The sequence below is a fragment of the Haemaphysalis longicornis genome, unplaced genomic scaffold (assembly GCF_048455015.1).
Source record: "Haemaphysalis longicornis isolate Haplotype H1 unplaced genomic scaffold, Haemaphysalis longicornis Haplotype H1 scaffold_1, whole genome shotgun sequence".
NCBI classification, from domain to species: Eukaryota; Metazoa; Arthropoda; class Arachnida; order Ixodida; family Ixodidae; genus Haemaphysalis; species Haemaphysalis longicornis.
In genome coordinates, this window is record NW_027526203.1 from 388,247,536 (window position 1) to 388,267,409 (window position 19,874).

The window sequence follows — 19,874 nt, forward strand, 5'->3', positions numbered from 1 at the left end:
TTATCAGGTGCGTTGCTCAGTTTGTTACCCTAAACTTGGAGAACGGGGTTGACAGAGTTACACAGCGAGCAGAAAGGAAAATTCTGCAGAGACGCTTCAGACTGCTTACGCGTAGGAACGCGAAAGTCGAGCCGTGGGGCCAGAGCGCCACAGCGCTCCTCCGCGGTGCAGTTCCCGCCGCCCGGGTAACGTAACTTTTGGTATCCTTTGTGTCGACGCCGCGGCCGCTCAGGACGGCGGCAATTCATTTTATGAGGCATACAAGGCTTTCGTCTTTAAAGATAAATAAGAGGGCATATTGCTTCACACACATAGGCTGCCTGGCAGGTGCTCTAACACTTCACGTAGAACGGTTATTTCTTTCTGAATGGAGAAGAGCTTCGGTCGCCCTTCATAAAGGAACGACCGACCGGGACCAGTGTTTTGAAATTGCGTGCACTGTGATTCTGTGAACGGCCGATCATCCGGGCTGGGTAAAGCTTTGCTGGAAACTCCCGTCTCTCAAGCCAAAATTCAGTGCGCTGACACAGCACATGTCCACATAGTCTCGCAAGGCTTACAAGAGTCGCAACGCATGGTATCGGCAATCCGCGGGGTATTGAATGTGCCTGGAAGAAACGCCACTACGAACCAAAGGCGACGACGTATACAACTGACTGCCATTGAGAGTGGCCAGACGGGACATGGCGCTGGAGAGGGTTATTTAGGACGCAGAGAAAAATTGACAAGTACTCTGTACTAAGCTGGCCAGCCTCTTCACTCTCAAGCTATATACAGGCCCTCCACCCAATCACTTCAAGCCTTCGATTTTCTAATTTCCGAAGCTACCCGTCTCACTCACACTAACCCGTTGCTTGTCCTTGCCATGGGGAACTTTCACCGGTTTCAGGGCTACGAAGAAAAGGCGCCGCACACCTAAACACCACTCGACATCACCTGTTACCCTTTGCAATGGCCTCATAACCTCAACCTGTTTGGGCAATAGCATCTCAAGAGATACACAACCGGACCTCACATTTTCTCGCGACGTCCCTCAACTTGGTTAGCAATATCTCCGAGACACCTCCAGCTGCGACCACTCCATTACGTGTATCCCGGTCCCCTGCCTCAAAGTTCGAAGACGAAAAGCTACAATCTCGGACTGGCTTTCATTCCGCGCGGACCCCCAGTATCTATAAACCAACATCACCGCTTCCAATCAATGGACTTCTCAATTACTCACTGATGAAAATAAACAGCCCAAAACAATTTCTGTCCCTGTGGAGAATCCCTCAGCCTACTCACGTTTCCTGGACTTTTCGGACGCTCACAGTGGCCTTAGTCACCGATGGGTGAAGCTAGAACGTGTGCCGGCAAAGTAATATTTTCTTGTCTAAGAGTTGAAGGCATGATCTTTGTGAGCAAGGTATGGGGGGCACTGAATTTGTATCAGTCGCAATTTGTTTCTGCATTTTGATTTGAGACAGAAAACGTTAAAAAGCGGCCCAGCGCAGTAAAAATAATTTTGCTATCAGCAGTTGGGAAATTATCGTATAATAAAGTTAGTTGACTCAACGATTGGAGCTCCCGAAAACCAACGCAACAACTACGCGGTTTTTGCCTCATCTTGGGCGTCTTTGGTAGCAAAATCTGGTGAGTGCCCCTTACTTGCTCATTTTCCTTTCTGAGCGCCGGATCGTGATGATTCTTAGTTTTACAAATAAACACGGTCTTCCGGACGGACTGCGAGCCTATTTTTGCGAGAGCTGGCCAGCAGCACTGGCCCTTGAGAAGCCACGGCAGCGGCGGGGAAATAATTGGAGGTGTCAGTGACTTTAAGGCGAAGTGTAGCCAGAGCGGTCTAACGGGGGAGAAGACTGCGCCGACAGCATGCACCGTCTGGGGTCCGCGCAGCGGTCCCGCGGACGGGGCGCGCGAACGCCGCTGCTGCAGGGCAGCTCGTTTCCGCAGCGCCCTTGCTCAGCGCCCTCCCCCGGGGCGTCCGCCCACACGAGAGAGACGTTCGGCAGCCGCCTGTCCTGATTTACGATTAGCCTCGCAACCAATGTGGGCAAGGCCCGCCCCCTTTGCTCTTGTTTTGATTGCCCGTCCCCTCGCGGCCTGTTAGAGCGAGACGAGTGCCTCGACCGTCAACTGCCTCGCCGCAGGCCTCGCTCGCTGGCGAGAAGCACGCTAGTAGCCCATCCTCGCAGCGCCCAAGTTTCGGATAGCTCGTCATCCCCCACGGCCTGCGCCGCGAGCATTCACACCCACAATGGCTGCCTGGTGCCGCGAAGCTTTGGCTTCGACTGTGTGAGTGAAATTCGCTTTTGTAGCGCGAGTGATCATCTCGTGCTGGTCGGAGGATGAAGATGGTGAAGATAGAAATGCCTTTGCCCAACGCCATGGACAACTCGCACGACCCGAACCCGTTGTGCGAACACACTCGCTTGGATGAACTGTCAATCAGCATGCCAGCAGTGAGCACCACAAACAACTGCTCATCAACCAGCAACGCTCCTTTGAATACTTCCACCGAGCCCGATTCCGAAGACAAGGTTGTGTCCACAACAAAGAAATCTGGAGCAGGCGTCCGACGACAGGAAAAGCCGCCGTATTCCTATATTGCTCTAATAGTCATGGCGATACAGAGTTCCCCTTCCAAACGGCTGACGCTGAACGAGATATACAACTTCCTCCAACAGCGATTCCCTTTCTTTCGAGGGACCTACCAAGGATGGAAGAACTCGGTCAGGCACAACTTGTCACTGAACGAATGTTTTATCAAGCTTCCCAAGGGAATCGGCCGACCCGGAAAGGGTCACTACTGGACCATTGATCCCAGCAGTGAGCTTATGTTTGAGGAAGGTTCTTACCGACGGAGACCACGAGGATTTCGGAGAAAATGTGGATTAATGAAAACTTACAACACGTACTACCCAACGCCTACGAGCACCAGCCTCCTTTCACCGTCACCGTATGACCTGCTCAGCCAACCGCAACACCAATCCGGAGTCCTATCAGGCCATGCTCAAGTCGCATCAAGCCACCACCAGGCCTACATGTCTCCAGATCCTCAGTCAATGATGTCGTCATCCACGGCGGCGTTAGCTCCCACATCGCACTGCGGCTTTTCGTCGGCGGGCCAGAACTCGCTGGGCCCCGTTGGACACCACTATCTCGCCAACTGCTCACTGCCACAGTCTATGACCCCGATGTCTAACGCAGGCTGCGGAGACCTTCCCCTCAATTCGTCCATGTACTCTGCCTCGGCACCTCCCATCACCATGGAGTCCATGTCGACGGCATGGAGCACCTGCCCACCACACCCAGGAGTCACACACGGCTCTCAGTACATAAAGCAGCCTCCACCAAGCCCTGTACCCAGCCCAGTATCCCAGATGCAAGGACTGCCACCGGACCTGAGCTCAATGTCTTACTCCACGGGATCCCCTAGCCTTCATGGCCAATCGCTCCTGGGAAACACCGCCGACACCATGGACATCGCCCTAGCAGGTGAGCTGGCTCATGTGTCATTGTTCTACGCTTCTTGAAAAAAAGGACGAAACTAGTACACTAACTACCCTCAAAAACCTCTTTAGCCCGTGGACAGCACAGGCCACCAACTTCGCTTTATATATGTTAGAAAATTGCAGCAGGACCATGGTACAAAATAATAGTAGAGAATCGCATCCCAATATAAAGACTGCCTGTGCGTTGTTGCTCCGTATTATATTGACCTCAAGAAGGGGCGTAGACAGGGGGAACGCCTAAACATATTGTTTGGGCGTCCGGCGCAGTATCTCTTTGCTTTAATTTTTTTAATTTTTTTTTTTGGCGGTGTATAACACCCCCCTAAATATATTTCTGACTGCACCCTTGATTCTCAGGTGTATTGGCTTTGCATATTTAGAATGGTGATTTGACCACACCGAACTCGTACAAGGGTTCTGTCTGGCCGAGTCAGCAATTATATGCATTACTAAAATAGTACGTGGTGCTTGCAGTGAAGCAGGTGTTGCCATTGAGTCATAAATGTAGTGTTGTATGTTGATATGAAACTTGAAACCTGCTAATTTCAAAGTAAACGTTGATAATAAAGTAGATTCAATGTACACAAATATAGGAGCATGGGAGTGCATCTCGATGAAAATATTTAGTAACAACAGTTAATCATTCAAACGACTCATCATGCTATGAGTTTTCCTGCACGCACTAGCAAAACTTGGGGTATTGTTTTTGTTACTTCTTATAATAAACAAATGTAAGCAAAACAAAGCCCGTTACCACCTAATTACTCGTAATAAAATTGAATAATGCAGCTGAGATGATACATGCTCGACCGGGAATCCGTAGCGCGTGTTTTTAACAACCAAAGATCGTTCAGATTTAGGGGAAATCCCCAAGGTGGAGTACGTTTCTGTAAAGGAAAGTTTGACTTGATTTTTCTTCAACTGCGAAGTTTCCGAGAAAGCTGTATAGCTTTCCTTTGTAGCCGTATGGCTGCATTTAGGTGGATGTCAAACTTTCCTTTACAACCAAAGAAGATATTGCATGCTGTACAAAGTTGAAACAGATGAGCGCAAAATCAAGTAGTCGAATCTGGGCGACGTTACCGTATACATGTAACAACAACGATCAACGATGCTGAGGCGGAACATGCATTTCCTCGCTGTTTTTTTTTCTTTCTGTGTGTTTTTACTATGCATCGGCGCTAAAAGTAATGTTCTTGTCATACTTCGTTATTGGTAATAGGGGTAAGCATTTCCGTATACAGGGCTTTTTTTCTACTTCACTTTCTCCATCAAATCAGAGAGGAAGAGCACGCAATTGAATATTTTACACTGCCATTCTTGGTTATACGTGGGGAAGTGTGCGTGCATGCGTGTATGGGTGTATGGGTGTGCGTGCGTGCGTGTGGACTCGTGTGTAGGCGTGAGCATGAATGTGTGCGAGTGTGGGCGCAAGGGACTGAAATTTGTTGGGACGTTATGGAATAAGAGCCCCCCCTCCTTCCCCCTGTTGTTAGTCACCTGCTTGACTAGGGCTGCTAACTTTAATTGCACTTCATGAAACGCAAGAACCTGGAAGAGCGTCATTCTTGATTTTTTTTTCATTTCTCGCGCTTTTATCGCAATACTGTTTATGTTTTTACTTCAAGGTGAAGGGGACCTTCTGTGAAGATCGCCTTCTCCTCGGAGTTGTTGGAGCACGGTCTCCCTACCACCCCTGAACGCAGGAAACACTTACATTCTCATCAGTACATAAGAAAATCGAGTAGAATTAGGTTGTTCCTGCGGGGCAATTGAGAGGAAATCGGACGCGTTATTCGAAGGTCTCAACGCAATTTTTTCTTCTTGTTCTTGCCCTTGAGTCACTGGTGAACAGTGTTCGGCAGTAGAGGCCAGTGAGAATCGATACGTGAAAGATGCATCTTAAATTGTGCACGCAATCAACATGGGTTTCTATTTTGGCTTTGTTAGGGGGGAAGGGGTGGGGGCGCTGCTAGTAATTTTACAAGCGTATACCACGCCCTCCCTGCACTGTTACCACACGTTCTACCGCGTAGGTTTCACTCAGTTTTAGCACCCTCGAAATGAATTTCTATCTACGCCAGTCGCCGTACACGGAGATCCTCGTGGCATTCGGTGCACCGCACAAAATACGATTGGACCGGCAAGTTATGCAGGACTAAGCCGACACTATAGTCGCCGATGAAAATACCGTAATGTAAAACAAGGGTAATTTTTTATGAATGACGCCCTAGGTAAAATGTTCGCACATACAGCAACCGAATAACTCGAAAAGCGGTGATTCCATCAGCTTATATTCTTCCAAAGAAAGCGGACTATAAAGAGGTTGCCCTAAGATACCGATGGTTTCGGGTGCCTACGGGGTGGTAAGTTTGAGAAATCCGGCAGCATAAATTATTTTGATCAGATAATAAAAAAAAACCGTACAGATGACTAATGCTACCCCTGACCTGTCGGCACTACCCGTCGGCGCTAAAATGGCCGACGGTATGAATTTCGCAAGCCTATCGGCACAACTCGCTAAAAAGCTGATAGAAATTGTCAGGAGTCCAATTAGGCTGCTCTGAGGCGTTATTCCGTCACGTGGGTACCAGTGGTGAATTTATAGCGGGTATAAATGGCTACATAATGCAAAAGCAAATGCAATAAAATTAGTTACCCTACATACGGCCGCTATGAGCAACTTTAAACGACGCACGGTTTGACTAGTCTGGTTGTGCAAGAAGTGCCTTTAGTGCCTTTAGTGGCAGCTTGAAAACAACATTCATTCTTCGCTTTTCACCGTTTACCAGGATAATGGTACGACCGTGTAGTGACCGTTCTGACGCACTTGCTGTAAACAGTCTACGCGAGGTTAGGTAGCTTCCTGGAATCTGTAATAATCTATGATGCCAGTAAGATTGGTCCCTGACCCGTGCCTTAATCTATGTTTGAAAGCAACGTTCGTTTCGTGCTGAACAATTATGGATCTGTGAATGCAGATATTCTCTTCTGGAGGGTACTCATTCAGAGCAGTTAAATTCAGACCAGTTGTCCGAGCATGTATCTGATATTTGTATATCGTCTCTTCGTAAGCCTTGGTTTCTACAGCGAAAGCTCAAAAATGCTCCAGCAAACACTAAACTAACGGCTTACAATGCATGTGTTCGAGCGAAATTAGAATATGCTTCAGTGGTTTGGGGTCAATTTACTAAAAAAAGATATTTTGCAGTTTGAGAAGGTGCAAAGAAAAGCAGTTTGATTTACTTAGGGGAAGTATAGCAGGCATGACTCACCATCACTTTTGATGAAAGAGATAATATTCAAGCGTTAAATGTTCGCAGACAAGTTGGTCGGCTAATATTTCTGCATGATTGCTTGTCAGATAAAATAAAAATAGCTCTCCCCGTCCGCGTTAAACCACGTGTAACTATAAGACCACCAGGAATACACATGAATTCCTACTGACACCTATTTTCTCTCGAACAAATGCCTTTAAAAACATCTTTTTCCCCAGGACTGTGTCAAACTGGAATTCTTTACCTCTTGATGCCTTTAAAACAAAAAAAAAATTCTAGTAGATTTGCAGTGTCATGTTCTTTCTCGATAACGTGTTCTGTCATGCTGATATTGCAAAATGGAAATAATGTATAAGATTCAGGGTACCATAAAGTGTTTCTGGCTATGTTCTCTTTTCTTCTCGTCTAATTCCCCATGTTCTATAAAGCCCCCCCCCTTGCTTGGGACAAAGCTTTCACCTGCTGTATCTGTAAATCATGCAAAATAAAGGATGAAGAACGCAGTAGCACTTTCCATGCCGTGCGGAGTTGATAAATATGAAAGAAGGCAAACAATTACTCACGGCAAGTGCTGTTTACGTGACTAAGCCAATATCCCTCGAAAAACACTGGGGGGTTGAGGGGATCTCTTCTGGACTTTTTAGCTTGCTCATCAGCTGTACTTTCTTGCTTACATCATTTTCTTTCCTAATCCACCACCCTTTCTTTAAGTACACTTTCTTTCTGTTTCAAAAACCTCCTTTCCCATTTTTCATGTGTAGGGTAGATAACCGGATTTTTCTGCGGTTAACCTCCCATTCTTTTCCTGTACTGCATTCGCCTTCTTTTCTCACTCATGACATTTAGTACAAACTAAATCTACGTACAAATGTCCCTTCTATTCAACACTGGTTGGGGCCAAATAAAAAAAAAAACAGAATTACGAGGAAGCTGCTTGAAGATACACCGCTACGTCTACAAAAGTTTTGTTCATTGTTGTCTTCGGTGGTGCAGAGTTTTACGCATCTCGTTCAATCATCCTGAGTAATGATGCAATATAAGTCTTCTAAATCAACGATAAAAATATTACAATCACCGGGATTCGATTGTACGAAGAAACTAACGAGACCATTGAATTTTTTTTAGTGGAACAGGATCTAAATTCACTAATGACTGCAGATGTTTCTCTAGAAATATGGCGACGCATCCCGCTGTCCCGCATACTTCACTGATTATATTGCCCTTCACGGAACGTTGGGTTTTTGTGTTTTCGCAGCGAAAGAAATATCTAAGTTTACTAATTTTGCCTTTTTTTACTGCTGGCTCTGGCAGCTCAAAGTTATGCCGGTGAAGCATGGAGCAGGCGTAAGATCTACCGGTTTAAAGTTCTTTTTTAGCGCAGGTAAAACTTTTCCAGAAAAAAAAAAAACGCTACCAAGTACTAGAACAAAAACCTCCCCCTTTCCCCGTGCTTCTGTCACGCCGCACGTGGGTAGGACAGGTGGACGCGTTAGAGAGCTCTAACTGTGGGGACGCTGCCCTGTCAGTTGCGGTCAGTCTACCTGTCGGAGTAGTCCGCGTCAAAAGAAGAACACGCGAAAGCGAAGAAAAAGACGCGTACACGATGTAGCAACAAAGAAGCATTTGATAACCAGTAGGCGTACGCCTTCAAACCACGTAAGCAGACTTCAGTGCACGGGAATTTTTTTTTATTTAGCTGTTAGGAACGGTGCTTTAGAAAGCGCACTGCAGCGTACGGCATATTGGGCAAATCACTTGAGTCAGCGTGCTGGCGCAAATAAATGGATTGCAATCACCAACCTTATTTTGTTCAACACCTGTAGTTTGTGAAGCAAAACAGGCCAATGTAGATCGTATTTAAAGGGGGAGTTACTGAAATTTGATACGTTATTTATTTATTTATTTATTTATTTATTTATTTATTTATTTATTTATTTATTTATTTATTTATTTATTTGTTTATTTATTTATTTATTTATTTATTTATTTATTTATTTATTTATTTATTTATTTATTTATTTATTTATTTATTTATTTATTTATTTATTTATTTATTTATTTATTTATTTATTTATTTATTTATTTATTACCAAGGCCCGAAGGCATTGCAGAAATGAGTGGGTGAACGCAATGTTGTGAAAGATAGAGGCATATTCCACATGGCGTTTCATGAATGGCGGTGTGGTTTCGGTATCGTATATATGGCTGCTACGGTAACGGAAATGGGGTTCTATTCGTTGCTTGTGGTAGGGATGAGTGCATTTCTACAGAGGTTGCTACCTGAAGACAGACCACCAACTGTGAAACTGTGGTCAGAGCGAGACGAGATGTATGGCTGTCGGGTGATAAGATGTTCTTTCATTGATTCCCCTTTTCGCGGTGAACCAACCGCGCAAGAGCACCGGCCAGTCACAGATGCCCTTGCGTTATTAAACACGATAGCCTTTCTTGGGCTAACGAAACGCGAAAGAATTGGTCTGTCTGCCTGCCTGTCCCTCGATTCAGCCGCCCGGCCAAAAGTTACAACTACTCTTGAACGAAACGTTTATATAGTCAAAACATAACAACTAAATCTGGAAGTATACTTCATACTTGTGGACATCGTTCGGTAAAAAGAAAACATTGGGGATATTTGAGGCAAAACATAAATGCATAACTGGTACACGCAGTGTTCTTTTAATTAAAGATAGACGCGGGTAAATTTTTTGCGATAGCAGTAGCACAATAGGGCTATTTGGTAACTGTTCATCTTGGTGTTCAAAGCCCTCTTAAACAGGGACGAAGACAGAAGGAAGAGATTACACGGCACCGTGTCGTCTCTTCCTTCTGTCTGCGTCCTTGTGTGAGAGCGCCTTCAACGCCAACATTTTGCGATAGTGAACAGAAACTGCGCATTCGAAACAGTATTTTAGCCACAAAATACAAAAAAGGGCTCGCGCACAATACTTGGGCTCGTGATTCAAGCCCTGGGCTTGTGACTCGAGCTCCAGGAGCAACAAAAACAAAAGGTTCCAAAATAAGTGCCGAAAGCATGAGCGAAGGCGGGAAAATTGAATTCAGCAAACCTTCATTGCGTTTACCATGGGAGAACTGAGGCAGGAGCCGAACAGCATGAGGGGTGGGCGAGGCGAAAGGCGAGGAGACCATCCCCTTTCGATGACATTTGCAGCCACGCGAGCAGATACGTGGCCAATTCTTTTAATGTCTGAACAGCTTTGCAAATCTGAGCCCATGTTCCTGGAAGTTTATTTAAAAAAATGCCAGGAGAGAGAGAGAGAAAAAGCTGAAGAGGTCAGCCCCACTAACGGCAGGGCTTGCTACTCCAGATGGGGGTGAATACAGTGAGATGACAGGGGTAAAGAGAGAGCGAGAGAAAAAGAGAAGGAAAAAAGAAGGGGGAGGGGAGATGCACGCATATATAAGATCTATATGTTCAGAGGGTTCACAGAACCTCTTCTAGCCCTGTTTCCGCAAGAAAAAGAAGCAGAGACATCTATGCGCTCCGTGTTCGGTAATGAATGCGAAAACATTAACATTGAATTGTGAAATGGCGATGCCGTTATTGTGTGCGCCGCCCCGTTTGACAGCTGCTGTTGATGCAGGCGGGTGACAGTCCAGCGGCACGTATACACCGCACCGATGAAATGTGCAGAACAAGTGTCGCGCGAAAGGCAGCGCGTTCATTCTACGCACGTGGTGCCTACTGTGGCACGTGTCCAGGTGTACGCACGCATCCTCTCCTTATCATCGTCATCATCCTTTCCGTTTTGCGACGTTGTCCTCCTCTCTCAGTTGCTGTGACTGAGAGGCCCGGCCCATCATCTTTGTTAGCCTTACATATACGCGATTGGTGGGAACGGGCTTCGCTACTCACCTAATTGCTTCTTGTGTCATTACCACGCTCAAATTTCTCCTGTAGTACCGAGTAAATATCTCTAACGCATGTTTACAAGTCGAAAACCTAAGCTCTTTCCCTAGGTTCACATTTTGTCAGCTAGAATCATCGAGAAGCGTATCCAAATTTGTCGAAGTGCATAAAGCGAAGGTCGCCGTTCCTGGCTGGCTCCCAAGGGTTGAACAAAGGCGGCCACTAACGGGTTAGTTGCATAGAAGCATGTTGTATAGGTAAATATTGTTTGGTTACGTTGTGTCGAGTTCCATGTAAGAAGCAGTCAACAAGAAAGGCTGTGGTCGTCCAGTGGTTCCGTGTCCCGCAGGTCTTGCGTTGCGGACCACCCTGGTTGGTATCCCACCTAGCGCAAAATTTACCCCACTTTCTGTTCAACTTAATTAGTTACTCTGTCTATATAGAAGCTTCCCTGGGAACTGTTTCTGGGCATCAATTGATCTGATCTTCTTTTATATCCTAAAGCACTCGGCCATTTTGTGTGCCATCCGTTAAACATTTTCTGGGCCTATACGCTGGATTTTCGACGAACATGAACCTAATGCTTTTTCATCACTATAGATGTTAAGATGTGATAAGTAAAACCAATATTCCCAAATTTCCAATCGAATTGTAACGAAACGTCACTTCAGCTGAACTTTCGCCTCGGCAATTGCTAGAACTATGTGGCTAATACAAGTTCACGCAAGTATACTTTGTTTTAAGCCAAGGTTTTGTTTCATCTGTGTGTCTCGATATGCTCAGAGCAAATGAAGAGAATCACGTATTGGCTCATTTCTTGTTTCGATTTCAATGCTACAGTTGGGGTTTTACGCACCGAAGCTACACCTGGGATATGAGAAACATCGTAGGGGAGACCTACAGATTAATTTAGACGACCTGTGGACCTTTCACACGCGCGGAGATAGCCTACACACTGACGCTTTTGTTTTTTTTCTCCGACATTAGAACATTCGGGAATGCAATCCTTGGCCTTGTGCATCGTACCGCACTTTGTAACACCTTGAGCCACCGGTGCAGGTGAATGAAAGATGCCGTACATCTATTGGTGCGTAGCGGGACAAGACATGCGTGCTGTTACGCTACCCAAATATATATCGTTACTTTTGCAGAGACAACAGCGGCTACATTGAAAGATAAAATTAAGCGGACAACACTTTCGAAAAATGGGCCAGATATTCCTTTCGGGGCTTAGAACTGACACTCAAGTAAAATTTTGATGACATAAACTCAGCCAACGTTGAGTGGTTTGGCTTATGCGATCATGCTGCATAAATTCGTTAAACAGAGTTTGCAACCCTCTTTGGTGTATCTTTAACGACTCCTACGAGGCAGCTCCATTGGGCGGTTGGTGCACGACAAATACTGTATTGAGGACCTAAATATATACATTTGGTACAAGGAAATATTAATTTATAAAAATGTTTCATTTACATTTACTTGAAAATTTACCAGCGATGCCAGCAGCTGCTTTTTTATAAACAAAGCTGGAGGGTGTAGCATTGCGAGAGGTGTCCCCTCATTTTGCTTTCGTTGTTAGCAAGGCCTTGACAGAATGATGGCCATACAAAAAGTCAAACTTCTGAAGAAAAATGCGTTAAAGTTCTTAGAATGCCTTGTTTTCCCGCGTCCTCAAACGACAAGATGCCATAGACCATTACCGTGATTCAATGTAAGCGGCGTACGCGTTCGCGTAACGAACAGCCTCTTTTCCCAGAGGTCATTGCACAACATCTCATGTCTTAAATCATCGCCTCAGTGTAATAAGCAGCGTTAATAACTTCAAATATGGGCTGTTCTAAGTGCGCTTTAGTTGCGCAGAGTTTCTAACGCAGGAATAAATTTGGTCAAAATCCGATCGCCCTCATTTTCAGCGCCCCTAGGCGCGGCTTCCACAATCACTTGTACGCTATTGGGGTGTATCTGTATATGCAATCGTAACGGGATATATTTAACACCGATATCCGTCATTGTTGCTTATACAGAAGAACATCCTTATCATCCAATAGGATTTTTTTTTTTCACAGCACTGCGCATTTTGGTTATAGAACTTTTCGTTATGTTGAGCTATTTTTCTACCCACTTTGAGTTCGATATAACCGAGTTATACAGCGCCGCGTTTGCAGGCTGAAAGTAGCCCACATAAGACAGTTTTAAACTCGTAATCAACGTTATGCGAAAAAAATCTGACCTACCTTTGGTGAACGTGCCACCAGTTGACAACGAGACATGCTTTTTGGTGTAATGTTTTGTTTTGTGCGTAGATTTTCGGCCAGCTTCTTGTAGGGGATTGTGTCGTTAAAGTATTCCGTTTGCGACGAATAGCAGTTATACACGGGCGAGCTTTGGCGTTGAAATTCTCGCCATAACCAATTGCTTTTGTTTCGATTCAGCCTCATCATGTCTTTCATGAAGTTGGCTTTCCTTCGCTATTTGTACACATGGTTTCAATAAAACATTCTTTACAGGGAGCTTCTGGCTCGGAGACAAGGAATCTCAGAAGCGGAATTCGCCGTTTAAGACGCATACGCTTTGCGTTTCTAGCTTTTACGGTAGGAGTGCCCTTCTCTGTTTCTGGTTGTGCAAATGGCCCTCGAGCCTCGCGGCTCGTACAAAGCATTCCCTGTAAAGCCGAAAAAAAAAAAAAGCCGGATACAACAAAAACAGTCTCAAACATTTCCACCATCGGTATGTGTTCTCCAGTTTTTTATTACATTTTGTGAAACGAAGACATTTAACAGTTGACTGGCTAAGACGAAAAGTTCTGGTTTCTGGTCTAATTAATGTGCGCCACAGAAAAGGCAGAAAAAAAATGCAGATGGTTTGGCTGCGCCAACGAAAGCAACATAGATTCCTGCGTATAAATCGTTGTGCAGCACACCGCCGGGGTAGGTGTTTCCCTATGGATATATGTAACACTTTGATAGGCTTCAGGACTCGCAGACAAGATTCGAAGTACGCACGTAGATTCCTAATGGTCTACCCTGCTATAGTGGTTGCGTTTTGATTGATTGATTGATTGATTGATTGATTGATTGATTGATTGATTGATTGATTGATTGATTGATTGATTGATTGATTGATTGATTGATTGATTGATTGATTGATTGATTGATTGATTGATTGATTGATTGATTGATTGATTGATTGATTGATTGATTGATTGATTGACTGACTGATTGATTGATTGAACATTTCCGAAATTATAGAGTTGGTTAGCTGTTTCATAAAGCGTGGTCCAATACACCTCTCCTGGCATGCGGCACATCGCAAAGCTTAGTTCGAGCAGCAGAGAGCAGCTACGCTTATGAGGCTTGAAATGTGGGCGTGAAAATGCCATCATGATCTTTGCCCTTGACGTCTTTTTCGTTTTCTCTTCGTCACTATGACTAAGAGCCTTGACCAATCACTTTTGTTAGCCCCTTGACGTTAACGTTACCATTAACGACTTGCCAAGCAACCTCCAACTCATTGTGCGCCAAGCTGCGGGTACCGTTCGACGACGTCAGACCTCAAAGCGTAACATTATCTCTTGAGTCGGGCCAGCGCGTCGTCTTCCTACCGCTTCACCGCCAGCAGTTAAGCTTCACCCCTTGCCAACTGTGATGCCGTTGCTAATATTACATCCGCTCCGCGAAATCCAAGGAGGTACAGGTAAAGTGCCATAGCACTAAATATGACAGGTGTTTGCATGTCTACAACCAATGTAGCTATGCACGCGTGTTCAGTAAGAAACCAATGATGGCTGCTGGGCCGGGGGCCAGTCGGGTATAATCCCAATCCTCGCTCCGTAAGAAGCGGAATGAAGAGCAGAGTCATGGTACCTCGTCCCTCCTGGGGGACAACGGGGTTTATCCTGGTCGCCGCTAGCGGGATGGGTACGCCATGAGGAGGAAGGAAGGTGTTGCTTAACCTCTATCCTCACTGAGGTGAGCAGCAGAATGACGACGGTGCGGTGCACAGGGGCGGGTCCACAGAACTGAGGATCATACCATGATGCCGCACTTCATTCTGAAGGGATGCGCAGACGTATACGCACGCAATCAGATGCACGCGTCAAAATCTTTGGCGAGTGCCCCAGCGACGAATAGTCGGACGATACCGTGAATACGAAGAGCCATCAATGCGCTGGAGGAGCTACGCGTCTGGTTCTGTGCCAGGGTGGTCAGAAAGTTTCTACTCCAATTAAGGTCCTCTTAAGAGTCGCATAGACTACCTCTATGGCTGGTGTATACACCTCGAGGATGTCTGGTCAGAAGACGAAAGAAGGCGACCACCACTGCTACAATCGCCGCTGTTACTATCGCGACTCTTCAGGGAAGGCTTCACCGATGGCGATTAATGAGGAGGTCGATATGACGCGCGTCGAAGTGTAGCGACACCACGCCAATGTTCTAGTTGTTATTTTTTTACTTGACCGCTGTTTCGCTCACCCGAACAATTACGGAGTCTGAATGCCCAGGTTCTAAAAAGCCCTGATACTATACAAACAGTTCCAGCAAATACGCCCGAATTGTAGGCACTCCAAAAAATAGGCGAGCGACTGTACACACAAAAAAAATTATCTAATGTAGCGGCAGATTAATTCGCAAACATTTAGGCCGAAAACTATGCGCACAATTGCTTAGAAGATAAAGATTACATAGTTCTGAATATTCCACATCGCCCTGACTCAGTGTCGCCTGAAGAAGTAAGAGCTGAAGGCAGTTCTTGATATTCTGTGTCTTACTGATACTAGCCTATTCATTGTTCGCATTTTGTTTCAGGAAGGTTGAGGGAAAAAAAACTGGCAGCTGAAAAAATATTTAACTATTGTCAATAAAAACTAAACGCATGCAGCCACACTCAGTGCTGAAGCGGCCAAGAGCAGTACAGTGCCAAAACTACCATAGCTATTTTCAAATATTCCCAAAAATGCGGGCAATATCACAGAGATCTAAACAGAGAGGAAGAGAGGAGGAAGGGGAACCGCGCGATCCGCGCATTTCGCCGGGTATTTCAAACAAACCGTCCTCTTGGAAGATAACATAATCTCTCAGAAACTCGTGTTGCAGCCGGTGAAGCACCAAGGCGTGCGTAAATTTAAAAGGGCGTGCTTGCCAGCGCGAAACTCTTCGCGACACCACTTCTTAGTTGGGTCACAACTCACGACATGAGCCGGACGTGCATTGACGATAAAGAAAGCGGTCTGATACTGTCGATAATAACCGACCAATTGTGGGATCAACACCGACCACATATATCCCACACCACTTATCGCAAGTCCGCTGGCTTCGCGTAATGGAAGCACGGCCAACCCACAAAAAAGCGTATGCCGTCAGTGTTCGAGGGCTCGGTCGCGCTGCTGACAAATCAGGCAGGTACGTGATTCAAGTGTAACTTGACATATCCGAGTACGCAGCAACATCTACATGCAAGCAGCACGCTATTGCTGGATCCATTGCCGCCGGTAAATTTACGTATAATCATCCATCAGGGTTTCATTTGAATTTTATTTGCCCGCGTACTGCGATGCCCACAAATGCGATTATTGTACAGTGGGTAATCGCCCATGCCGATTTAACCAACCTGTAGTTATTTACTGGCGTTTCCGGCTTGGTGCATTTTTATTTAGGTATCTCGCCCGGAACCTTTTCATCTATTCTAAAAACAAGCAATTGCCGGAAGCAAACTTCCCCCAGACGTTACCCACCAGAGACCCTTAAACAACCAACCCTGCGCTTGTTTGTTTCTTTCTTTTCCAAAACGACGCTTGTTAAGCAGTGGTTACTGCCTGGAATGATTAGTGTGCGCAAACCTCGAATTTGATGTGCCCGGAGGCCAGAAATACAGCTCGGCTTCTTCTCCCCTACGCGTTGCGCGGGAGGGCCCAAGGCGGCGTGATTTATCGGCGTGCGGGCTTCGCGGGCGTCCCCGTAAGCCGGCGACGCGCTTCGCGAATGCCGCGCCGAGTGTCGAACAGCACCGATGGCGTGTCCCGGCTGTCCGTCGGATACAGTTTCAATTTTAGCGTGGCCCTAATTTTTCCCGACGAGCGTCGTAAAGGAGCCCCGAGCGCGGCTCTCGCGCGGTCCGAGCTGCTCGCTCCAAGGAACATAAACAAGCGGCCGCGGCTTCCTCCTCGCGGCGTTGCAACGGTTCTCGAGAGGCTGCAGGAGTCGGGGGCTGCGGCGCGTGGGCCCGACCGGAGTCGGGCGCAGAAGGACGGGAACCAACATAGCCGCGCGGCGAGAGCGAGGCCCTGCCAATAGCCAGGGCGGCGCGGCGCGTGCGCATGCACGGCCGAGCACGCCGGGTGGAATGGCGCGCAGCGGCGCTTGGAAGCCTGCCCATCGGCCGGCTGTTTGCTTAGCGGAGCTCGGTCCGATCTGTCTCGGGGAGTCTTGGCGCAGCCGATGACCGACATCGTACAAAGGTCACCAAAGCAGCACATGTGTTCGACGACTCGTCCCGAAAGGGGAACGTATGCGCTAGAGATGATTGTGGTTCTTTACAGTGATGCTCTTACCGCCACCTCGACCGGAATCTCTCGCGGTCGTGGTCCATGGGTACAAAAGAAATTCCCACATACTTTCATGTGGGAATGGTGGCATACATGCTTGAGCCGCTCATATATAAACTGAGAACCTTTGAAGTCGGCTTCACTACTGAAGACATGCATTGCTGGTAAGACATTTTTTCAGGCTCCATATAAACAGTGTGGTACCAAATTTGGATAGCCCTACTGTATTTTATTCAATGCCTCCATAAATCTCTTGTAATGTGTATACCGAGCCCCTTGAAAGTCGGCTTCGCTATTGCCCACAGCTGCTTTGCTAGGAAGACTTTATTTTCAGGGACGATATAAGAGGTTTTATACGAAAATATGAAGTCCCTGGGGCTGTTAATTATCTCCATATACCCTACGCTTCCCTATGGAACGCTGTGCACCGAGCCCGTTCAGAGCCGGCTCACCTACTAAAGCGTAAATTTACTGCTGAGAAGACTTTTCTTCAGGGGCAATTTGTGAGGTTTTTAATGAAAACAAGATTGCCCACGGGCATTTTATTTAATACATCTCAAAACACCCCATGTATCCCTATACTACAATGAGCTCAGGAGAGACCTTAAAATCGGCTTCACTAGTAGAGCCGAATGCATTGACGGAAAGACATTTTTTTAGCCGCAGCATAAACAGTTTGACGCCAAAGTAGCGCCTTTTATTAATAGCATTTTCGTATGCGGCGAATGTTTGACACATAAAGCGCAAGCGCTACATACGAAGAGATTTGTCTTCTCGTTGAAGCATTTTAAAAAAGAGGAGCACTTCTCCTTACTCTAATAGGGGTCACGTAACACGGCACTGGGCCTCTCCTAAGGAAGCACACTGTGGCGCGTTCCACTATATATGCTGTTCAGTCATCTGACGATGTCTCCTCATGTTGACTCGCGCTTGCGATTCTAGTTTCATCCCCGCGTTGGTGAGAGGCCGGACGACCATCACTCTAGATCTAGGGATCCTGTGATCGAACGGTGGTGGGCTTGAGAATTGTTGGGAGAAGTTATACGACACACGTTTGCGAGACGCTACATGATATCATTAGGTACCCTCATTGAACGTGCACTCAGAAACAATTTTTTGCTTGGTTTTATAGCTTCGTCAGCTACATAAAATGTTTAGCCAGCATCAACGATGTATGCCACCGAAGTCCCGCGACAGATGCCTTTTGTGGCACGTGGTGTTTCAGAAGAGCGTCAGCTGCTGGCGTGTCGTAAATCTTCACTTGTTGCTACTCCACAATTACTGGCTTGTTGCGTCAGAGTGAGGGGAAAAAGTGAGGTGACATTTGGTAAATCGGTACTCGCCAGTTAAGCTTCCCAGCATCGAAAGCGTCCGTAGGACCATTCGTCGGTTTTAATCCCGATTTTGGTGTTTTATTTCCCCCAGTTTTTCTTTCAGCCTACTAATTGGCTTTTCTTTTAAAACTGCGGTTTGAATGTTCACCGCTGTTTATTAATTTCTTATTGGATATGAACCTGCCATAGCTTGTCTGGAGCGGGTGTTGTTTCCCACTTCATTTTTGTTTTCTTTTAGGAGAGGAGGGGGGACGGGAAAGAAGTGTTGGGAGTATTGGTAACTGCATGTTCGATCAAGCGTTACGGATGAGTTCAACTTTAGCACTAAAAATTTAGGGAAGGCGTAAGTGCCAGGGTATACAATGCATTGGTAAACCACCTCTTCCTTCGGTAAGGGCCAGGCCAACTCATACCACGTGCGGAGTGCTATGCTTCCCTATGCGTGCAGTGCGTAGTAACGCCCATGGGCAAAGGTACTCTCTATTGATCTAATCATGAAAGCTCCCGCGGGTGTATACACACACGCGCACAGCACGATTATTACGCAGCCTACTCGACTGTTGAACGCACGAAATTCCGCGCACATTTCTTGCGCGTTATCGCAGTTGGGTCGACTTTTGCGGAACTAAGAGTCCTCTGTTTTCTTTTGTTTTTGTTTTTTTTTTCTGCTTTTTTGCTAACTTCCGGTCACCACCACCAGCAGAGCATAGTATGTTGACGCGTGCAGAATGTCGCCGCCACAAACCCGGTCCCCTAACCTCTAAAGCGGGATTATACACCTTCTTGGCTCGAGCCCATAAAAGAGCAAGGCGCGCGTACAGTCGTTGGTGTGGTCTCAGGAAGTAGTAGTAGGTATCCTCTGAGCTCTGTTTAAACTTGCCGCCTAATGTTCGCAGATCCGGCGCAAACTGTTGCGTGGGCGCGCAAGCGCACCTCGCCACGGCGGTAACATCGAGATGGGTTAAAAGCGAACTTGGCGAAGCAACGACAGGAAGACTCTGAGGAAGGACGGCGCCACGTCGCAGCAACAGTGGAGAGGAGGGCCGGGCCGCTCGGGGCCAAGGCCTCGGGGCGATCATTTCCTCTCGGTATAGGTGCATGTTCTCGGCCGGTATCGCTTACACTGCCTCGAGTCCTTGATGCATCGCTTTTCAACGAGCCTGTAGAGAAACTGGCAGCCCGTGAAAGAAGACGAAACCCGAGCCCTGGTTGCTGCTCTTCTTCCAGGGGGCGAGGAAAGGCCGAGAAAGAAATATGGGCGGCGTTTTTTTTTTTTTTTTTCACTTCCCGTTTTTTTTTTTTTCTGTTGCGGGGCTATGGTGGGAATTATTTATTACTCCA

The 19,874-nt window shown here is 46.5% G+C and overlaps 1 protein-coding gene across 1 annotated transcript in view; it reads left to right on the forward strand.

The window, feature by feature from the left end:
• The first annotated feature begins 2,009 nt into the window (after nt 1-2,009).
• LOC144155248 (forkhead box protein F1-like) overlaps nt 2,010-19,874 on the forward strand; it is a 65,784-nt gene continuing 47,919 nt past the window's right edge. Inside the window, exon 1 of the mRNA XM_077686572.1 lies at nt 2,010-3,495. Coding sequence (XP_077542698.1) covers nt 2,346-3,495 — 1,150 coding nt within the window. The 5' untranslated portion in view covers nt 2,010-2,345. The remainder of the gene's footprint in view (nt 3,496-19,874) is intronic.